A 23,999-nucleotide genomic window follows, 5' to 3' on the forward strand; every position below is an offset into this window, starting at 1 on the left:
GTTGGTGAAGATTCTGGTGGGAAAGGCAGGGTGAGGAGACCATAAAATGTGTGGACAGCAGCTGCAGCATCGGGAAGGTGTCAGAAATGTAAAACTTTGGTCCCCATTCCAGACAGACTCCCGATGCACTCTGGGGAGGACCCCAAGTCTGCTTCAAGGGCTCTGGATGACTTCAGTGTGTGCTGAATTTTGAAAAGTTCATAAAGCAAATATCTTTCCCTTGGGCACTGTGAACTTCAGTGAACATCCAGACAATGTTTTCTGCTCTTTTTCTCTTTGGATCCTCTTCACTCATTCCTTTTTCCCCTCCAATCCCTCTACAAAAATCAGTTTTTACTGAATGCTGATGGTGTTCCACTTATCGTGCTAAATATGAGAAGAAACAAAGCCTAAGGCACATATTTTGAATCAGATATGTCACAAGACATTATATAAGAGAGAAGAATGAATTTTTGAAATGTTTCCTGTAAAGCAACAATTCCCTGATTTTGGCTTGGTTCAGAATCACCTGAAAGACTTGTCAACAAGCATATTTCTCACCAACATCCACATTTATGCCTGAGGATACTTAAGTAAGGGGAGGTTATATCATGGATGTAAGATCTATAGTGAGGGCTTGGACAAGACGGGGTTACAGCTCAGATATTCTGACAGCTGAATTGACTCATGAACAATCTCTCTTAATGTCTCTGCATAGCACAGAACTAACATTCCTAGGTGATCATTAGGATCTCATGATTTTTTTTTTGTGTGTGTGTGTACATTCAACATTTTCTTTCTGACCAAAGCCTCTAGCCTTGTCCCTGGCTTCAAAGTATGTCCATCTTTATCCATGAAATTAACAATAGCAGCTGGATGGCATCCATCCAGGCAGACCTGAGCAAAGACTAGAAAATGTTGCCTCTACCCTTGAAGCTCAGGGAGAACCCCCAAGGAAACATCAGTCATCTCCCTCAGCAAATAATTAAACATCAACTTTGCACATGAAATTCTGTGTCTCCCCTTCAGGTAGCTCTTCTATTTATTTGATAATTGGAATAGCATTTTTGAAAAAAAAATTGGATTAATGAGAGAAATGTCAGTGAAGTTCGTAGAAAAATCTCAAAATGATGAAAACTAAAATGATTTCCTGATATTTAGAAAACAAGCACAAGATAACCCAATGATGAGATAGGCAGGGTCTGCCAGGCATGTCTGTTGGAGCCATGGTCTTTCTAGTCAGAGGGAGGCAGAAGTGCCTATGATAGCTTTCACCACTTGGATGATGTTGAACTCACACACACTGAAGGTCACAGAGGCTCTAGAATATCCTGTGTTCAGGAGAAGCCCTCAACTCTGGATGCCCCATTTGTACAAAGAGAACTGCAGGAGATGTGTCAAGTCATGCCATCGTGGCCGCCAGATTGCAAGGTATACTCACATCCCACCATCACACTGCACACCTGAACATATACGGATTTTATTAAGTTATTCCCAATGAACAAAGAAAAGACTGCTGTGCATTTCACGATGAGAAATAAGTAGAACAAAAGCACCCAGTGTGGGTTTGAGATAGGGGCCTCAAGCTGACCTCCCCTACTGGTTTCTTCTTTACTGCCATGTGCCCTGCATAAAGCCCTCTTTACTCCACAGAAAGAAGAATGTGTCAGGGCAATTGAGGAACAAGGGGAAGCATCCCCAGCATAGAAAATGCAAAGATCTGGGAAGTGTTTAATGGGCTGAAATGACCTCTGGGATAGATAATTAAAACATCAAGAAGGGACCACCCATTATTACATCAATATTTGTTTGGCAAAGGATATGAGAAAATATACAGTAATTAAAATTAATTTGGGAATTACTGAACGAGATAGTATGGAGCACTAATTAAGGAACTTTAATTACCTGGTTGGCTTCAATTAGAATCTGGTTCAATTTCTCACCCTGATATTGAAGAAGCAAGATGTGTCCTCAGGAAATGCATCAGACTTAATGTTCCAGAAGATCCCGAGGAAGGCTCATCTCTGGGAGGAAGTCCAGGTGCTGCTTCCTGTCTGAAGCAGGGCTCCTGAGAGAGGTGGGTCCATGCTGACTCCTATAGTGCTTGTAAACTTGGCGATCAATATTCAAAGCTCCTCATTAGACCTTCTATTGTACTAACCTTCTAATCCCAAGAGCCCTTGTCCTTGAAGACCAACTCTGCAGAAGAGAGGGACTTGGGGCGGCTGATTCCTGACCCCTGAGGCCATGTTTGCACCACTCAGCTCTCTGCACGGTCTCTGCTGAGCTTCTTTGCAGGGGCCCTGCTCATGGAACACAGTTCAACTCTCTAATGAATTCCAGGGCTCCTTTTCAGTCATGAACAAAGCCATCCCTATTTAATTAATGACTTCAGGAAGTACCATTCCATTTTAGATGTGAGGATAAGTCCTGCATGGGTCAGTTTAAATAATGTTTATAGATTTAGCTAAGATACAGTGATTGTCAGTTTTCAATTGCTGTAACAAACACCTTAATTAATGGGAGGGGTCTTAATTAATTCAGCTTAATTAATGGGAGGGGTCTTCTGGCTCATAATTTAGGGGTTGATTCATAGTCACTTGACCTATTGCCTTGGGCCTGTGATAGTGTAGTCCACCATTGTAGTATGTGGCCTTGGGGACCACCAGAAAATAAAAAGAGATAGGAAAAACCATCTCTATGGCCTTCCCCAGTAACCCAATTCCCTTTAACTTTGGCTAGGAAGGTTCCACTACTTCCCTGAAGCCCTACAGGCTAGCCATGAGGCCTTTAATGCATGGACATTAGGGGCAAATAAAAAAGCTGTGATCTTGTAAAAATGCTCAGTGTGTTCCTAGTTAGTCATCATGGGGTGTTTGCCCAAATGTGATAATTTCTCACATACTTTATGAAGATCTTATTATTATTTTATAATATCCCCTTTGTGCTGTGTTGAACTTGTGATGGAGCTGGGTAGGAAGTCACGTGGACCAGGCGTTCTCAAACCAGGCATTCTCAAACTGCTGGGAGTTCCTTATACTAGACTGTCTTGTATAATGTATCCCTCATCATTTTAATTTATGCACAGTTCATAAATTAAAAGGCTCCCCGCATAGACTAACTCTGAAATCGTGGCTCATTATCTTTGTAGAGGTTTCCTCCCAGCCTTTTCAATTTCATGGTCTTAGCTTCAATATGTATACTTTCCAAGTACTACATGTCGCAGATTTCAGGAATGCATGTTTCTTATCAGTATTTTGTAGGAAATTCCAAATGAGCATAAAAGATGTAACTTATGGAAAAGGAACCTTTGTGGTTGTAATAAACAGGGTTGGGGATTGCTATCTGCAGCCACATAATTTATGGAGCTACAATAATGTCAACAGAAGACATAAGCTATTTCTGGGAGAGGTGCAGAGAATCAATTGTTTAGACAAGAGAGTCCAGAGAAATAACAGCTCAGGAATAAAAGGTTATTTATTACCAAATTATAGTTAAAAAGGAATAGGGATTTCTGTGACGTCTCCAATGCAAAAATAAATTTCAGGGGGTTTCATGCCTCTGTACTAAAAGACAAAACACTTAAATCCTTTGGACTCAATTAAGAACAGCATCTAACATCAACATATATTGAGCTCAAGTTATTGGGGAATATATGCACATGTTAATATATATTACAATTAACCACTTGTGTGTATTCACTGTAACCTTAAAATAGTAAATTGGCAAATGTAATAACTAAAAAGGATTGGCTTTCCAGGTAATAAACCACTTTTGCATGTTAGCACAAAGACAAACACCTCAATAGAAATATCTCAAATACATACTTTCAGAAAAGGGGAAAAGGGAGTCACTCAAATAATGTTTGAAAAGATACTCCACCTTATAAAAGGAGGAATGCAAATTAGGAAAACATTATTCCATGTCACCAGATCCTTTAGATAAAGGAAAGTATTTCCTGATGATGTGGAACACCAGGGTCATCTGATGGGCAGGCAAGTTAATTTCACCATGTAAGCAACCTGGATGGAGTTACACCCTCGCAGCCACTCAACCCGCCACAAGAGTAGAGCTATCTTACATTTCCTCCAAGAAATGTGAAAGAGAATGTGCCATCGGCTTTGTGCACAAGAATAAAAAATGACTGACTTTTCTCAATATCAGAGAGACTCTCTGTTTTATTGCTACCCTACATCATGCAAAAATAGGGCAGAAAATGAATGTGCACCTGCTAAACCCAACAACATGACAGACTTTCAGATGTTCAGTGGTGAATGACAACCAGGACCCAGAAATCAGTCCTGACCTTGAAACCATGTCAAGGTCAAAAGGAACAAATTGATGTAATAAATGGGGCAGGTGTGTATACATGAATGATAACTATTCATTAGAGTCACACAAAATAAGCTTTCTAAACAAATGTGTACTTGCTTTCCTTATAAGATTATGTAAAATTACACTTAAGGCCCCAGGAAAATAATCTGTGATGACATCATTCTCTGCAAAAAAAAAATTATATGAATTCATTCAACCTCTTATCACATAGGTTCTATTAACAAGTGAGGAGGGCTAGGGTATGGATGTGACATTTTGAGGGACTTTTTCTAAGTGTGCCAGAGCAAAGTGTCTGAAGCCAGAATCCCTCCTTCAGCCTCCTCTTGTATGAAACTCAAGGAAAGAAATTGTGCTTGAAGAATGGAAATCATGTGTCAAATATTACAAATGAGATAAAAAGAAAAATCAGGTTTTAAACCAAGTTATAATGCACATGGACATTAGATGGTCTCATCAGTTTAGAAAAAAATATCGTGACAGAAGAGTCAGGGATTCTGGTTCCAAAGTTCCCTTTATCTTACTCTAGAAAGCCAGGTCCATGCCAATGATGCATCATAGCAGAGAAACGGTCCTACCCAAGAGTTTCCTCAAGGCCTGCTTCATGTCCCTATTCCTGAGACTGTAGATAAAGGGGTTCAGCATTTGAGGGACAATAGCATACATCACTGAAGCTACTGCAGAATTCTTGGGGGAGTCAGTCACTGCAGAGCTAATGTACACCCCAAAAGATGTCCCATAGAACAAAGAGACAACACACAGGTGAGACCCACAGGTGGAAAAGGCTTTATGCTTTCCTTCTGATGAAGGCATTCTCAAGACAGAGGACACAATGTGAACGTAAGAGAAAATGATCCCGCAGAGAGGAACACCAGCAAAGATACATGCTGCAACAAATACTGTGATGTTATCAGTGAGGGTGTCAGAACAGGAGAGCTCAATGACATGAGCAAGTTCACAGAAGAAGTGGGGCATCTCCAGGCGTGTGCAGAAGGACAGCCGCAGCAAGAGCAGTGTGTGGAGGAGGGCGTCAGCCACACTAACGAGCAGGGAGACCAGGACCAGCAGGACACACAGGCGGGGGTTCATGATGACTGCGTACCTCAAGGGGTGACAAATGGCCACATAGCGGTCATAGGCCATCACCGCAAGCAGAAAACTTTCCACAAGTGCAAAAATTATGACAAAACCAACCTGGGTGAGGCAGCGTGCGTGGGTGATGGTCTGGTCCTGCATTTGGATGTTGACCAGCATCTGTGGGATGGTGCATGTTGTATAGCCAATGTCCGTGCAGGAGAGGCTGCAGAGGAAGAAGTACATGGGGGTGTGGAGGCGGGGGTCAGAGCTGATGGCCAGGATGATGAGCAGGTTCCCCAGGATGGTGACCAGGTACATGGACAGGAACAGGCTGAAGATGAAGGGCTGCAGGGCTGGATCCTCTGTCAGTCCCAGGAGAAGGAATTCTGAAGCCGCTGTGTGGTTTATGGGTTCCATGGTGTTGATGGCTCTGATGGAAAAGATGGGGTGACACACCATGAATGAATGGCCAACAGCAGCTTTAGGGAAGATGATAGAAACACAAAGTCTTGGCCCCCACACTAGTCTTGCTGCCGATACCCTCTGATAATGAGGACCAGGAGCCTGTGTTCCAACAGACCCTCTGCATGGCTTTCATGCGTGCTCAGTTTTGAGGGTAAGTTAGAACAGGGAGTCTTCATGGGCACTTTGAGCTCAAGCCAATCCTCAGAAGTTTTCCCCTCTCCTTCCTCCCTGGTGCTGCACACTCATCGTCCTTTCCCCTCAACTTCCTTGATTGCCATCATTTTTATGGAGCACCATCGGGTGTCCTGTCTTGTGCTAAGTGCTGAGCAAGAAGCACAGGGTGCTTTGCAGTCAGGTATCCCAGGCCTTCACACTCAAGATGAGAAGGAAGCTTTGTACCTTTGGCTTCCTTCAGAATCCTCTGAGAGACTTACAGACCTGCAGGTGTGCAGTTGACTACGACCCCATTTACATATGAGGACACGCAGGTGAGGTGAGCTTCCATCATGGGTGTGGGATCCACGGTGCTTGCTGGTCAGAACGGGGTTGGGGCTCCATATTCTGACTGCTGGGTTGACTCCTTACCAGTCTCTGCAAATGCCTCTGCATGGCACAGAGCTGGCATTCCTCAGCAATCACTCCGATCTCATCACTGGGCTTTGCAATTCTAATATCTTCCTCCCGATCAAAGCCTCTTAGTCTTGTCCTTGCCTTGAAAATGTATCTATTGGAGTCAGGTGTGAAATGATGCATGTCTGGAATCCCTGCTACTCAGGAGGCAGCAGAAATCATGAATTTGAGGTCATCCTGGGCAACACTCCAAGATACTATCTAAAAACTTTTTTCTTTAATCTATTAAAAAGTGTATGTCCATCTTACCCAGGAAATTAATCATAGTAATTGTATCCATCCAGATGGACCTGAGCAAAGATTAAACAAGTTGCTTCTATACTTGAAGCTTAGGAGATCCCCCTTGGAAACATAGGTCACCCCCTTAGCAATTACATCTGAAGGGTACTGAGCGACTCTGTCTAGGAGATTCTCTATCTCATGTCAAAGGAGTTCAACCCTGGCCTTGACAAATTTTGATGATTTTTTTAAAATGTGAGTTTAATTGAGAAAAATTGAATAAAAGAGAGAAATTGAAATGTGCAGGCATATAAAAAAGATATAAAAAATTTAAAATCCCTGATAGTCAGAAAGTACAAGGTACTCAAAGCTATCAGATAATTTGAGTCCTATTAGGAGTGTCCCCGTACACCAAGACCTTGTCTCCAAGGGGAGACAGAGGTTTCCATGACACCATTTAGACCTGTTGTAATAGTGGACTAACAGAATCTGATTGTGACCCTGACCCACCCCATCTGGGAACCACATGGTTTATTAACTTGATTATGGTCACTATTTTGTAGTACATGGTATTTCCCAACATCCCAGTGTGCACATAGTATGCATATGATTTTTATCCAATCATAATAAAGTTGTAAAAATATGTGGGAATGTTTCACAATGAGGAATTAATAAATCAAAAGTACCCAGTACAGTAACTTTCCAAATAGTTACCGTGATACTCACAATTCCTGTTGGTTTCTTTTATCACTGTCATGAACCATCACATGAAATGCTGTTCAGTTTTCAGAAAGAAGCAGTGTAATGACAAATGAAAAAAGAGAACCATAAGAGATCATCTCTAGCATGATCAATGCAAACATCAGGGAGGGTTAATGTGCTGAAACTCCCTCTGGCTAAGAGAGTCAAGTAGGAAAATAAGGAGACCTCAGTGAGACCAGGGTTCATTCCACCTGGCCTCTGCTGAAACAGGAGATAAAATGAATGCAGTCATCCATGAATTAGGTGAACCTGAATTGCTCTTCCAAAGCCCTAACTGAGGGTCATTTGAGGTCTAGTTGGCTTCATGAGGAATGTCGTTCCACACCTCACCTGGAGACTGCAGGTGGAGGACGTGTCCTCAGGAAAGGCAGCAGACGTAGTGAGTCGGAGGATCCTGAGGAAGGCTCGACTCTGGGAGGAGGCCCAGGTGCTGCTTCCTGGCTGGGGCAGGGCTGCTGAAGGAGTGGTCCCAGGAGGACTCCTGCAGTCTCTGTGTCCCTGGGGCTCTCTACCCGGAGCTCCTCATTAGACTAGATATTTTACTGACATTCTGATCCCAAGAGGGCACATCCGTGAAAACCAACTCTGCAGAACTGAGGGGTTCAGGGTGGCTGATTCCTGACCCCTGAGGCCATGTTTGCCCCACTCAATTCTCTGCACAGCTGTGTGGCAAGGGCCCTGATCACATAACATGTGACATCTCTCTAAAGAATCCCAGGGCTCCTTTTCAGTCTCAAACAAAGGGATGCCTATTTAACTGACTGTTTCAGGGAGCCTCATTCTAATTTTTTTGTGTAAAGATCTGTCCTGTAGGGCTGGGGTTGGGGCTCAGTGGTAGAGCATTTGCCTAGCATGTGTGAGGCCCTGGGTTTGATCCTCAGCACCACATGAAGATAAATAGAAGTATTGTGTCCATCTACAACTAATTTTTTTAAATGACCGGTCCTTTAGACGTGAGACTACCTCAAATAACTATATATAGATAAGATCTTGTGTTATTCAGATTTCTCTTGCTGAATGAACATTTTTAGATGAATCAACATAAAAGGTGGAAAGGTTTGGTTTTGTTAAGACTTTGGATGTTTCCCTTCATTGTCTCCTCCTCTGTCACTCTGGGACCTGAACAAGGCCCTACATGATGGAGGGAGTATGTAGCAGAGGAGGCGGCCAGGAAATGAAGACAGAGAGGAGGGTCTGGGGTTCCACTCTCCAGTAGCCTACCTGCCTTCCACTGCACCCACCTCTGAATGGTGCCACCACTGCCTGTAGTGTTGAAGGCTGGTGACCAAGGTTTCAATGGATGGGACCTAGCAGGTGACAAAAGGTGGACACTCGAGAGGACCAGGGAGAGAGATCCCCATCCCCACCTCCCTTTGAGTGCTGAGACTGACCCAGGCCTACACATGCACGCACTCTAACACTGGGCTTTCCCACTGCCCCACAGGGGGTTTGTATAAAGAAACTCTCGGGATGTTGGAATGTGCCAACTACCATCACATGAGGGGACCTCTGAGCACCAGTGCTGTGATAGGACCACTGAAGTGCCAGTTGGATTCTGTTATGAGCCTTCTGAAAACGTCCACCTGAGAACAGCCACAGAGACCCCCCTGGTCATCAAGGTCTTCAATTCCCCGTCCACAGAGGTGGTCAAAATAGGAGCCACGTTCAGGAGCAGAGAATGTGCTCCCTGAAATCTCAGTGGTGACACGTATTTTGATAAGGTGGTCTCAACATTTTAACTATGATTACATCACTGTCATTAATGTAGCACGTGTGTTTTTTTCCAAAACACAGGAATTAGAGGAAAGATGAAATATGCAGGGATTTGAGAAAAGAGGAGAAAACAGCTGGAGTTTGTTAGTGGGTCCTAACCTACAGTTTCCAGATGCTTGTGCAGCGGCCGGATGAGGAAGAGGAGGAGCACTGCAAGGGAAGGCGGGGGACACTGAGCCAAGTCACTGGAGTGCCTGGGTGAAGGTCACAGTGGAGGTCATCTCTAGCATCCCATCAATACAGCTAGCTCAGCAGGGATTCACCTGCGGTGAGAGTCATGTCCTCTTGGTCAGGACGATGACTGAGGAAATGATGGTTGACAAGTTCCTCTGGGTTTTCTCTGAGCTGAGATACCACGGGCTGCCACCTCTTCCTTCTCATACCTAACCTTACAGCCCATCTCACGGAGACACACCCTTCCTCTCTACTGCATTTACAATCTTCTCCTAAGAGGCAATATTAAATAAAAACCATGTGAGGAAAAAAAACCCACTAAAATAAATTTTATTTTAAGGATATCTACCTCTTCCTGCATAAAAAGTGATAATACAGAAAATGAATACCTACCCCACAAAAGGAATTGTTCTAGCTATGACTCAGTAAAAGTTGATCTTTTTTAAAACATCACCTCTCTCTAAAATATTCTTTGCAACCGACATGGAATAGTATGTAATATGCTTACAGTTCATGAAAGGAGGGCTTGGAGATTGTGAATTAATTTTAGGAGTGGGTTTGTTAGTTTATTGAAGACGTAAGATACTAACTCAGAGAAAGATGCTGATGGACAGAGATATCAGGACCAGGAAGACACAGAGGGTGTGGTTCATTATGGTTATATAACTCAGGGGGTGGCAAATGGCCACATAGCGGTCATAGGCCATCACTGCAAGGAGAAACTTTTCCAAGACAGCAAAAACTATGACAAAGCAGACCTGGGAGAGGCAGGCTGCGTAGGTGATGCTCTGGTCCTGGGTGTGGATATTTGACAGCACCTTTGGGATGGTGCTTGTACTGAAGCCAATGTCATTAAAGGAGAGACTGCAAAGGAAGAAGTACATGGGGGTGTGGAGGGAAGGGTCAGAGCTGACAGCCAGGATGATGAGCAGGTTCCCCAGGATGGTGACTAGGTACGTGGACAGGAATAGACTGAAGAGGAGGGGCTGCAGGGCTGGGTCATCTGTCAGTCCCAGGAGAAGGAATTCTGAAACAGCTGTGTGGTTTCTGGGTTCCATGTAGTTGAAGATTCTGATGGAAAAGTTGGGGGTGAAAAGATGAGAAAATGTTTGTATAACTGCAGCTTCATTGAGTTGATGATAGAAATGCAGAGCCACTCTGGGCTAGAGGACCAGCGGTCTGTGCTTCAGCCAGGCCTCTGATGGCTGGGATGTGTGCTGAGTGTTGAGAACCCGTTCATTATACACAAAACCTTTCTTGTGGCTGGTTGTGGAATCCAGTGAATATTCTGATGTTTTCCCCTGTCCTCTCTCAGTCCTTCTTCACTTGCTCCTCCTTTGCCTCCACTCCCTTTATAAAACATATTTTTAACTGAACACCAACTCTGTTTCATGTGCTGTGCTAAATGCTTAGATGGAAAACAAGCTCAAATACATGCTATTCAGTCAGAATCACCCCTGCCTTAGAAATGTCATGAATGCAGTTTTGAAATCCGTCTCCTAAAGTGATGCTTCCCTAACTTGGCTTACTTTAGAATCACCCAGAAGTCTTTTCCAACTGCAGATGGGTTAGTTCTTATGGGCATCCCTGTGTACTCACGAGGACAGCTAGGTAAGGTGAGGTTATGTCATGGATGTGGGATTCACAGTGAGTGCTTGGCCCAGGCTGGGTTTGAGCTCTGATATTCTCGAGGCTGAGTTCATTCTGGACCAAGCTCTCTCAATACCTCTGGACAGTACAGAACCAGCACTGTACAATGATCACTCAGATCTCATAACTTTCCTTTATCATTGTGATATTTTCTTCCTGACCAAAGCTTCTTGTCTTTTCCTTGCCTTCACAGTGTGTCCACCTCAGCCAGCTGCCATGCTACATGCAGGTGATCCCAGCTACTGGACAGGCTAGGGCAGGAGGATGGCAGCTTGGAGGCCAGCCTGGCCAGCACAGCAGAACCCAGTCTCAAGAACTCATGTTTCTTAAATATATTCTAAAAAACCTTCATCTCTATACATGACATTTCTTGTAGCTGATGGGCTGCATCCATTACGGTGGACCTGAGAAAACCTCAAAGTGCTGCCTCCATTGAAGGTTATAAGGCCTCCCCATGGAAATGCAAGTCCTCCTGTAGAGCGATGGATTCTAAGGGAAGCCGGGCAACTCCAAGTGTGACCTTCTCTCTCATTTTCAGGGAGTTCTTCCCTTAAGATGACAGGTGGCATTATTGATTTTAAAGAAAAGACCATCAGCTCAATAGGAGGACTAAGTGAAATACAGAGACATCCAAGAACACATGAAAATAGAAACACTTCCCTAAAATGCACACTTATAAGAAACTCACACTTACAAGACAGTCAGGGTCCTTTCAGGAGTGTCCCTGTGGTACAATGGCCTTTGTCCACAGGGAGAGGCAGAAGATGCTGAGACAGCATTTGCCTTTTGGTAGGATGTTGACATCAAGACTCTTAACTTTATCCAGCCTCCACCACATGCTTGGTGAATGGAACAGAGACTCAATTCAAGAGAAGCTGGATGTTCTATTTCTACCACCGGAACTGTGTGATTGATATTTTAACTCACCAGATTGGGGTTTTCATTTGGTAATGTATACCTACCTCCAATCGTCACTTTGAACATTTGAATCTATATGGATTTTATTCAATTATACTTCAATGAACCTGGAAAGAACTTGGGGGATGTTTCATATTGAGAAACATATAATTCAAAGGCAACCAGCACCATGTTGGCCTATAGGACCCTAATATTTGTCTCTTTTTTTTATTCTTATGGAGTATCAATGGTAGCACTCTATATTCCTTGATAGGAAAGGATGTGTCAGGGCACTTGAGGAAAGACAAAAGAAAGAGAACCTTCCTAGTGTGATAAATGCAAATATCAATGTGCTGAAATGTCTACTGGGAATGATGGTCATGTAGAAAAATAAGAAGAAAACTTTAATGAGTACCACCATTTTTTTTTGGCTGAGGCATATTTTAAAACATCAGAATTAAATTGAATTACATAACATATTCAATAGATACATAATCTATGCAAAATATTAAATATTTGACTTTATTTCCCTGGCTGGATTCAAGAGGCTGGTTGTTCAACGTCTCAGCTGGATATTGATGACAGAAGGTGTCCTTTCAGGAAATGTAGGCTGGCCCAATGAGGCAGTGGAACCCTGGTGAGGATGGCTCATCTGAGGGAGGAGGCTCAGGTGCTGCCTCCTGGCTGGGCAGGGCTGCGCCAGGACTCCTTGGCTCCCTGCTCCTCCTCTCTGCTGGGCTTCTCTCCTTCCTCCTCTAGCAGCTGAATAAGCAGCATGGACTCTTATGGAAACGCAAGTCCTCCTGTAGAGCAATGGATTCTAAGGGAAGCTGTTTTAAAAAGAAAACTAACACGGAGCTCCACCTCCACCTGTCCAATGACTGATGAAATCCCATCCAGTGGGCAGAGTGTCTGGGCGCAGCTGCATGGTCCTGCCTCGTATGGATTTTCTAATTGTTTCTCTATTAGAATCAACAAGCCGTAATCGTTCCTTAAATTCATCTAAGGTGAAGGAAAAAAAAAAACTGAAACTATTTGGATGGAATTGAAAGCGGCAATGATGAAATAGTGAGCAGGGAGTAACAGCTAAGTCTGTATTTTTGGCCATCAGCAGTGATGAAAGAGAATATATTAGAAGCTTCTTTGAAAATTTTAAGAATAAAATAATTATGGTCCAGCAAAGAGCTGTCTGACCTGGGGGAAACCCTGGGTGTTTGAAGTTGGGGTAGAGGTGCAGCCAGTAGCTGATCATTTTGTCCTACAAAAAAATTCATTTTCATAAGATTATGGTGCATTGTAATCACTGCTTTAGAGATTCTTGTACTATTATTATATAAGTGCTTCCTTTTGACCTTGTTAAAGCTGAAATCTGATAAATGAAATCCATGCCTCATGGTTGCCACCACCCTGCTTTGCAGAATCAATCATGTTGGGTTTCGTGGTTATCCATTCATTTTCAAACTCCCTATTTATGTATCCTGACATTAAAAATCAGAGACACTGTGGTGTTGAAATATTAGCATATATTTTTCTGCTACTGTGAATCAAGTTGTTTGAATCTCCTCTAGTGTGTGAAGAAAAAAAAGATTTATAAACTTGGGGTGAACCTATTTTGGCTGTAATAGTAACTATTCACCTTTGGTTAGTTCTAAAGGTTTTTTCAAAGTGTTGAGCCATTTTACTTACAAAGCAGATATTCCTGGCCTTCCACACCATTCTGCAAATGTTTTTACTTAGTCTGACAATCTAAAGGGTGTTCAGTATAATTTAATTAATTTAAATTTCTCTTACAAAGGGAATCAACGTCTCATCACATAGAAGTGAACTTATTTTCTGTCTTGTGAAAACTATGTATTATGTTTCCATTGAGCTTTTTATCTTTTTAAAAATTAAAGAACTATCCTGATAATTCTTTAAGTAATCTGCAATAGCAGTCCTCTATATTTTTTCTTTATACACCACAATTTATTCTTTAGACATATATCTCCTTTATCATATGTGTTAGTGTATTTAGTAGATATACTAAGGTGCTTTGATTTAATTTGTCAATTTTTTTGTTCATATACTCACTTTTTAAAAAAATTATGCGTTTTAATTAGTTATACATGACAGTAGAATGCATTTTTGCACTGTTATATATCATACACAGATGGGATATAATTTCTCATTTTTTCTGTGTACATGTTGCAGAATCATATTGGTCATGCAGTCACATATATACATACAGTAACAATGTCTGTTTCAATCTACTATCTTTCCTATCCCCAATTTCCCTCCCCTCCCCTCCCATCACTTCCCTCTTTATTTTATTTTTCTGACAGCATTTTTCTGGACCTCACTGCTCAGGAGGTGTTGGTACTGAAACGCCTACTTTGAGAACACAGTAGCAGTCTTGCCTTTCCCACTGGAAGCTGAAGCCATGGAAATTTACTTTTCCCTTTGGTGTGAGAAGGGAATCACATTCATTTTCATTACTGAGCACCCTTCATCAGACAGCCCAGCCTTTACCGTAACTCCAGTTCAGCAATGAAGAAGCGCCGTGCTCAGGTGTTCATGTTTCCTGGACTCTCTTTCCTAAAGGGGCACTGCTGGATCTCTCCCTGCATAACCTCACATCCTTGACGACTGCAGCTAACAGTCAGCAAAGCTGAGTTTCCTACGGCAACAAACAATCCCTAGAGATTTTTAGTTACGATCACAGAGGTACCTGGTCCTCATATCAAAGTATTTTCTGTTAATTTGTAACAATATTGATAATTAAGACTCTTAATTTACATCTATGACCTCTAATTGTTACTTGCAATGTGTTTATGTGTGCTACTAGTCTGAACTTGCAGAAGTGCAGTGGTAAAATTCTAAAAAGGAAGTGAAATGTCTGTTGTAGTCCATTCTGATTACGGACAATATATTAGAAGCTTTTGCTTATGGAATGCAAAAGAAGTTCAAATTTCACAGAGCCATATATAGGCTCAGCCTTAAAAGGTGGGTATTTTTATGGTTCTTTCAGTACCTAATCAGTTACTAGACAATTAAATATTAAGACAAATAGTCTCCTAAGTGTCTCTCTAGAATTCCCAAAGTACATCCAAATGTCCATTTGGCATCCTCGTGTGAATGCCTAATAGACGTCTTAGAATCAGCATTTATATGGGACTCATGGTGTTGACCTTCCCGTGTGCTGTGCCCACACAATTTCTGGTCCTCTTTGATGGCGACTCCGTTCTCCCAGGTGCTGAGCAGTTTCTCTCACTGAGCATCAGCCCTCATTCCTCTCTTTCCTGAACGTCCCAAGCACCATCATTGGGAAACCCCATTGTCCACACTGTTGGAATGTACCCGGCATTCAGCGAAAGGCCTCATCTCCACAACTGCTGCTCTCTCTCCGTCCCTCGGGTGTGCACCCTCAGGGTTTGTGCAGGAGACCAAAAGAGTTGGCTAATGAGGAGCTTTGGATATTGAAGTCCCAAGGGCCAGGGAGATGACAGTCTGCCTGTGACCACCCACTCCACACTGGCCCAGGTGAATATGTAGTCCCCTGGCCCTGGGCTCAGCCGCATCCTTTCCGCACAGGAGGCAGGTGCTGCACTGTGTCCGTGTCCCTGAGAACAGAGCTTCCATCTTTCTCCTTTGCTGCAGGGAAGAGCCATGTCAGTGCTCACTGTTGGCACCAGGTAATCTGAAGCCTCCTGGTTTATGTGTCCCTGTGGGGCCAGGTCTTTGTCAGTCCATCTGGGGCAGTGGTGAGGTAAAGACCTGAGGAGGAGGAGCAGAACTAGGTCACCTGCAGGGTGTCCGCCTGACTGTGCCTCCTCTGCACAGGTTTGCCACCTCTTGTGCCCCAGCACCCAGCAGCTTTCCTCCCACTAACACCTCACTCTGCCCTGGGTCCAGCGCTGCCTTCCACACCCACAGCACTCTGCTCCTGCCATGGTTGTGATTTGTTCTGGAATTCTCTAACCTTTTCTTTCATTTACTTTACTAAGGACAAAGGTCTATGGCCAGCTTCTGGTAACTTTTTCCTTCCTGGCTCATAATTCCCTTGGCAGAGCAGGTCTTGTCCAGCGCTGCCTCCTGTTCATGAAAATACTGTGGAAGAGCAGGTGGAGAACAAGGGCCATCCCAAGGCTGAATCCCATTGATTCAGCTTTATCTTGGTGCGAATACAACAGTCACTAGTATGGCAATATGTAAAAACACGGATGTGTAACTGATGTGGTTCTGCAATCTGTATACCGGGTAAAAATGGGAGTTCATAACCCACTTGAATCAAATGTATGAAATATGATATGTCAAGAGCTTTGTAATGCTTTGAACAACCAATAAATATATATATATATATATATATATATATATATATATATATATATATATATAGAGAGAGAGAGAGAGAGAGAGAGAGAGAGAGAAACAAACAAACAAAAAAACCAGAACAGCACAGCGTAACCTCGGAGGCACGAATATAACAAAGACTTTGTGTTCCACTCCATTCTCCTTCTTTTTGCAGATGCAAAACCAGGTTTTAATTAAATTATTCTTCTTTTAGAGAGAGAGAGAGAGAGAGAGAGAGAGAGAGAGAGAATTTATTTATTTTTCAGTTTTCAGTGGACACAACATCTTTATTTTTTATTTTTATGTGGTGCTGAGGATAGAACCCAGCGCCCCGTGCATGCCAGGAGAGCGCGTTACTGCTTAAGCCACATCCCCAGCCCAAATTACATTATTCTTAATGTGTTATTTTAAGTTCACTTAGAGTTTGCTCATTTTATGTGTGTGTGTGTTTGTGTGGAGATGTATAAATATATATTTTTTTCAATAATTAAACATGATGAGCAGTTAGAGAAGGGAAAAGTAAATTGTGATATAATAAGACATTGGGACAAAGTAAAGTAGTTAAGGTTAATGAACTAAAGAAAATTGTACCCAAATTAAGAGGTGATTAAACATGTTATTTTTTTTTCAAAATAAGAAAAGTCCATGTTATGTACATGAAGTTTTGTGTTTTAAAATGTCTTGTTAGTGCCTTGTGGTTATACATAACAGTGGGGTCCATTTTCACATAATGCATGGATTATGGTTTGCTCCGTTTCCTTCCCCAGGACTTCTTCTATTCTCAAGCACAGAGGAATAATGTATATCAACTTCACTATAGTGATTCTGTTGAGGAAGACAAATGTACAATCCTCATAGTATTAAGGATATGGAAAATGAATATGTATTACTTATTGTTTTCAACACTAATAATGCAAAAATGGCAATAACTTTTAATTAAGTGTTGAATGGTCCACACCCAGTTCTTTATTCTTTTTGATCTGACTTTTGAGTACCTGAGATGTTTATATAATTAAAATTTTCATATCTGTGATAATTCAAGACTTCAAATTTTTATCATTCTTTGGATGCATTGTTAGGAAAAGTCAGTTTTCTCTTTTAGTTTTTAAATTATTTCAGTTAACACTTGCACTGCTGTTGTGTTTGTTTTCATTTCAAGACACTTTACTGCATGTCCATGAGAAACACACAGGAACGTCATGAGCGTTGTTCAGGTGTTCACTCTTCCTGACTCTCTATGCAAGCTTGCAGGTTGCTGGTGAGCATCTCAATGATGCTTCCCTGATGTTTTCATTTATCAAATAAGGATATTCTGTTTATCTTTCATCTCCCCACATTTGTTCCACCCCTCTCTTCCCTCCTATAATGAACTGTGCCTAGTGTTCTAATTATGTCTGTGCCAAGAGCAAATCACAACAGAAATACTAATAGTGTCCTGGATCTCAGCCACTATTGTTGAAGACTTCACTTCCCATTACTCATCCTGGTAATACTCCAATTTGGTTTTATAATCGTTCTCTAAAACACAAATAAGGAGTCTGATGCTTCTTGCACAACTCATGAACTTTCCTTGTTTACCAACCAAGTGCTGAAGCCAGAATGAAAGCCACGTGTCTATGAGTTGAAATCTTTATTTTTAATCTACTACAATTTATTTTATTTGACCTTTTTAATTATACATGACAGTAGATCATATTTTGGCATATCATACATACATGGAGTTGAAATGTTGATTAAAGCTATTATTGATTTAGGTGTAATATTGTTTCTTTATTCGTCTACTGTTCATTTAAGGATTGGAGAATTGTCAAGCAAAAAGCCACACATTAGTTGCTTGTTTGTTCCTATTAGTAGGACAGAGAGGAATGGGGGTGGTAGTAACGAAATAAACTTGGAACAGTCAGATAGTTGGGAGAGTGGAAGTGAGAAGGACAGGAGCTATGAGCAGGAGGTGAGAAGACTGTCACCTTTACTGCACCTCATGATGCAGACACTGAACTTTCCTAATAAGGAGGTTTGTGCATCCATTATCTATCCCATCACCTGTATCTTCCCCATCAGGCTCTCCAACAGCACGGATTCAGAAAACCAAGCAGGCACAGTAGAATTCCTCCTCCTGGGTCTCTCAGAGGATCCAGACCTGCAGCCCACCATCTTTGGACTGTTCCTGTCCATGTACCTGGTCACAGTGCTTGGGAACCTGCTCATCATCCTGGCTGTCAGCTCTGACCCCCACCTCCACACCCCCATGTACTTCTTCCTCTCCAACCTGTCCTTTGTGGACATCTGTTTCACCTCCACCACGGTCCCCAAGATGCTGGTGAACATCCAGAGACAGAGCAAGAGCATCAGTTACGCAGGCTGCCTTACCCAGGTCTGCTTTGGTGCAGGTTTTGCTGGATTGGAAAACTTTCTCCTGGCAGCAATGGCTTATGACCGTTACGTGGCCATCTGTCATCCACTCAGGTACACAGTCATCATGAACCCCCGCCTGTGTGTCCTGCTGATTCTCTTGTCCTTGACCATCAGCATTACGTATGCCCTGCTCCAAAGTTTGATGCTACTGAGGCTGTCTTTCTGCACAGACCTGGAGATCCCCCACTTCTTCTGTGAACTTGTTCAGGTGATCAAGCTGGCCTGTTCTGACACCCTCATCAATAACATCCTGGTATATGTGATGACTAGCCTGCTGGGTGGTCTTCCTCTTTGGGGGATTATTTTTTCTTATGTTAAAATTGTGTCCTCGGTTCTGAAGATGCCATCATCTGGGAGAAAGTCTAAAGCCTTTTCCACGTGTGGATCTCATCTCTCAGTGGTCTCCTTGTTCTATGGGACAGGATTTGGGGTGTACATTAGCTCTGCAGTCACAGACTTATCCAGAAAGAGTGCAATAGCGTCTGTGATGTATTCTGTGGTCCCTCCAATGCTGAACCCCTTTATCTACAGCCTGAGGAACAGGGACATGAAGGGGGCCTTAAAGAAACTCATTCAAAAGTCTTCCTTATGATGAGCTCTGTGCTTTGTGCTTTTACTTCTAAAATGAATCAGTGTCTAAAGAGTTGGATACTGAGCAAAGAGTTCTCTTCTACCATTAAGGTCTTAGGGTGCAATGCTTAGGCCCTTTTCTGCCTGGGTATTTCCACTTAGACTTGGAAACTGACTGGGGTCTTCAATTGTTTGGAATTTTGAAAACTCATGCAACCTTTTTGAGTTTAATTCTGTGATCAGATTCCATAGAGGTAAAACATAAACAAAGGTTCTAGCTATAGAGATTTGGGGGTATTTCTCAGAGGAATGTGAGTGACAGCAGGGAATTAGGACAAAGGATGGAGATAAGTAAGCATCTCAGTACAGGAGGAGGACTAGCCTCTACTCAACCCATGTACATGACCATTTATGGCTTCCCCAAATGATTGCAATCTTAGTTCCTGTTTCATAACTCATGATATTCTAAACTTTGTCTCCAAGGCTGATAATTACCCTGCCATTTTCTGTTGAGCTGAAGTAATTCCGCAGAGATTATAGGAGCTATGCAGTGTCAGTCAACCATGACAGTAGATGGCGGTCAGCTCAGGGGTTATCAATAAGTCATTTACATAGCAAAACCACACCCATTAACCTTGGCTTCCTCTTTCAGGCATTTGGCCTAAATTATATATTGCAGAATTTGATATAATTATGGAATGTTTGAATTTCATGAATGAGAATGGGTCTAGCTCAAAACACGGAAAACACTATTAACTAAGTTAGCCCACACCATGAAGCTGATCATCCCAAGTTAATTAAATTTTACAAGCTGAACCTCCACACACAGTACAAGCCCCTTATTCACTCCTCCTGCTGTTAGTTTCACCCTAACGCTGCCCTGCTGGTCATTGAAAGCCTGGTTCAGTTCCAGGGGTCATATTCCTACAGAATGCAGACTCTGTTTTCCTTAGGTTTTGTTGCAACAGAGAGCCAGTCATCTCATGGAGTTATTAAGAAAATATCCTTTCACATATCATAGTCCAGAATCAGGACCTTTGCTCCTTTGTAAACTAATCACTGTGATATGAAGGGGTGGTATTCTAGGGTCCCTATGATGAAAAACTCACCCATTTATCTACAGCCTGTGAAATAGGACATGGAGGAGGCCCAAACGCACCAAGGCATAAATCAATACATGAATAATAGTAATAATAATAATAATAATAATAATAAATAGATGATCAGTAGAATAGAATGAGCAGATCAGGAGAAGGAAGAAAGGAAAGGGAAACTACTAGGAAATGAACTGAATCATGTTATATTATGTGCATGTCTGAATATGGCATAATGAATCTCACTACTATGTATTATTATAATGCACCAATAAAAATGGTGAAACACTCATCAGAATGTCTTCTACCCTGTTGCTATTGTATCATCTGATTTGTTCTTGGCTTCTTATTGATTGTTTTTGTCTCTGCTCATGAATGGATGTCAGCCTCGGTCAATGGGGGCTGCTATTGCACAACACCGTAGCCTGGGAAGGTTCAATAGTGGACATTTATTTCTCTAAGGACTGGGTGTTGCACATTCCAAGATCCAGGTGACAGATGATCCAGACCCTGGTGATGACTCTTCTTGTGGTTTGCACACTGCTACCTGTTTGTGGTGATTTCTCTTAGCAAGGACAGGAATTTCTGCTCTCATCTTCTTGTTACAAGGGCATGGATCTTAGGATGAAGCTCCATGACTTTAGAAAAACCTAATTAATTTAACAAGTTCCACCTCCTATCACTATACTATTAAATATGGGCACAAATTTAAATAATCAGAAAAGCATTTACCTGTTGTAAAAGTTACACTTGTAAGTAAGAATAAAAAAAGGGTTTAGAGCTTTTTATTACCACAGCAAATTTAGTTTTGGCTGACTGATGGTCTACAGACGTTAAAAGGTATGATATTAGAGCAGGAAAGATACAACAATAGTATTGTTTAGAAAAGAAATTCCAGGAAACATTCACCTGTAAATGAACAGTTTATTTCTGAATTGACCTTACAGGAAACAGATGGATTATTTAGTCAAAGGCACTAAGAAAAAGAAAATGAATTTGATATATATCTTGTGTCAAGGAAAAAATAAATTTCATGTGGTTTCAACATAAATTGGAAAAGGTAAAACTAAAAATCCTTTATTGAGAAAAGTACAAGTTTCAATATAGAGACCTCCTGAGCACAGACCATGAGGGTAGGTACTTACCAATTAAACCATAAGAATTCTGCACACTGTGGCCAACTAGTGAATACCATGAGGCACAAGCAAAATGAGACAATATTAAATATGTATGTATGCTATACATATATAGGATGGCTATACCAATTATATAAAGAACAATTATAAATTGCCTTTTTTAAGGATATATGAAGAATTCAGTAGATGTGTCACAGATATATACTTCACAATGATACCGCTGTTGACCGGTGACGAGTTCTTGCTTCCCCAATGTTGAAGAATAACACCAAAGAAGCATGCCAAGGCAAGGTCAGAGTAGAAATTAGAAGTTTATTAAAGGACAGCAGAAAAGACTTCTCCAGGAGGAAGAAGGGGACCCAAGAGGTGGAATCCGTGGAAGTGCGGTTGTCTCCCCTTTTTATAGTTTTGGTGATGGAATGCAGGTTGGAAGGCCCAAGGGGTAGGACACAGGTGGGCCAAAAGGGCAGGAAGGACTTTTGGGATGGGCTTATCACTTCTCTGGGATGGGCTATCTCCAAATCTGTTGGGGGCTGTTCATTAATACTTCTTTGAGGTGGACTTTGGCCTAGGGCCTTTTCGGGACTTCATTAACATTCCATGAATTGTCCTGTGTTTTCCCTGAGTCATTCCCAGCATGGCCTCCATTTTAGATTTCATTCGATATTAGACCCGGATTTACCTAACTACACTGACTACCTAATTTTAAATCTGGCTTCAACAAGACAGAAAAATAAATGGACAATAATATGTGAATGCACTCTAAACCTCTTAATGAGATAAACAAATTAATCAACTGCCATTTTGCATCCTTTATATTATCAGAGTGATTTAAATATCAGAGATAATTTGGAAAATCAGGAATATTTATTGAGAAGGTAAATTGATTCAACTACTTAGCAGATCCTTTGGAACTATGCAAAAATGAAAATCCACTCCACTACAACCCACAGATCCACCCCTCTATAAAACCACCTTTTATTTCCTACATTAGACATAGAGGAGATATGGAAATGACTTTACTTATAAGAGAATAAAATAGATAAAACATTTTATTACCATCAAAAATATTCCTCAGTTCTACTGGCACCGTAATGGGAATATTTGAAATAAGAGAGTAACTGCCAAACCCAAGAGTGCAAGAGATTCTGAGGCAAAGTGATGAGAGTAACAGGGAGACATGGAATCCATCCACTAGGTTTGAATTGAGACACATGAAAAGGAAGCACTTATATGTAATAAATTGCACAGTTCTATCTGCACCGGAGATGCAAAGGCATTAGAGGTCTATGGGAATGACACTTGTGTAAGGGAAAAACAGTCAAGTACCGACCACATCAATTCCATCATGACCTGTGTGATAACCACATGTTGTTTTCTGTGCTTTCTCCCTTCTGGAATCACTTGATTCCCTGAGAGCCCAGATCATCCACTAATGCTCCTCCTCCACAGATCCCCTGTTGCAAACAAGTGCCTTGCATCAATTTGTCATATAAGTTAGTCACAGTGACTGAGACGGCAGCTGGACACTGAGGGCCACAACCCTATGCACCTCAGAGATGTGATCTGCTTCACCCATGGGAAGGTCACCCACCAGTGGACCCATGGAAGGACACTCAGTTTCCTGTCTCTGAGATCATGTCCGGGTGTGACACCTGATGGCAGCACGTTCTGCAATAACCTGGGGACCAAGAGAACCAGTCCCAGGACGTGGCCCCTTCATGGAGAGAATCACTCTCTGTTCCAGTGTGTTCCCTGTCTCTGAGTCATTGCAGGAAAACTCGTGTTATTGTTTGAGCTCTTTAACATTAGGTTTTCTCTTCCTTATTAGGAATGAAGACATCTTCACTGATGAGCTTCATGACCTATCACCACTGACATCATCTAATTATGCAAATGTTATCACCATGAAGCTGAGGGTGGTGGATGCTAGTTCCACCTCAGGTGGGCATGGTTCGCCTGGACAGGTCTCAGTGTTTATTTCCCAGGTCATGAAGGTTTACTACTTTGCCTCACATTAGCACTACACTAGAATGTACTTCTGTTGGCCCTAAACACATAACCAGGCAGAAGTTATATGTAAAATACAACAATAACTTTATTCAAATATTTCCTGTCATTTCTGAGCCTCATATTCCCTTCTTCTGAGCATGCAAAAAAAAAAAAAAAAAAAAAAGTTTAAATTGGTGGTGGAAGGCGCACACCCAGGAAGTGCAGACAGACGGACTGGGCCCACAGGTCCTGGTCAGGAAGCGGGTTCTAGGAGAAGGCTCCAGTGTTGCTTCTCCACTGGGCAGGGCTGTGGAGTGGGGTGGCCACAAGCTGACTCTACACAGTCTCCACACCCCTGGGGCTCAATATGCAAGCTCCTTGTTAGACTAGCAGTTTCACTGCCTTCTGATCCCTGGGGTGCAAATCCTTGAAGACCAAGGAACCAGAAGGGAGGCTTGCAGGCTGGCTTGTCCCCTGGCCCCAGAAGCCAGGTGCAGATCATCCA

General features: G+C 42.2%; 2 protein-coding genes across 2 annotated transcripts; one reads left to right on the forward strand and one right to left on the reverse strand.

Moving 5' to 3' along the window:
* Positions 1-4,866: 4,866 nt before the first annotated feature.
* On the reverse strand, positions 4,867-10,469 carry LOC113198959 (olfactory receptor 7G2-like). Its single transcript, XM_026411844.2, has 2 exons — positions 10,135-10,469; positions 4,867-5,470 (listed from the first exon to the last, which is right to left on the reverse strand). The coding sequence occupies exons 1-2, from the start codon at positions 10,467-10,469 to the stop codon at positions 4,867-4,869; spliced, it is 939 nt and encodes a 312-aa protein (XP_026267629.2).
* Positions 10,470-18,271: 7,802 nt separating this feature from the next.
* Positions 18,272-19,294, forward strand: LOC113198988 (olfactory receptor 7G3-like). Its single transcript, XM_026411870.2, has one exon. The coding sequence runs from the start codon at positions 18,272-18,274 to the stop codon at positions 19,292-19,294; it is 1,023 nt and encodes a 340-aa protein (XP_026267655.2).
* The last annotated feature ends 4,705 nt before the right edge of the window (positions 19,295-23,999 follow it).

This window comes from Urocitellus parryii, chromosome 3, assembly GCF_045843805.1.
Source record: "Urocitellus parryii isolate mUroPar1 chromosome 3, mUroPar1.hap1, whole genome shotgun sequence".
Taxonomy (NCBI): Eukaryota; Metazoa; Chordata; class Mammalia; order Rodentia; family Sciuridae; genus Urocitellus; species Urocitellus parryii.

Bases quoted from the DNA above. Each gene is read 5' to 3' on its own strand.
- LOC113198959 (XM_026411844.2), bottom strand. From the start codon at position 10,469: ATGGAACCCAGAAACCACACAGCTGTTTCAGAATTCCTTCTCCTGGGA. The intron at 5,471-10,134 runs GTTTCTCCTTGC...ACTTGTGGAAAG, and splicing joins GTTTTTGCTGTCTTGGAAAA to TTTTCTGCTTGCGGTGATGG.
- LOC113198988 (XM_026411870.2), top strand. From the start codon at position 18,272: ATGCAGACACTGAACTTTCCTAATAAGGAGGTTTGTGCATCCATTATC.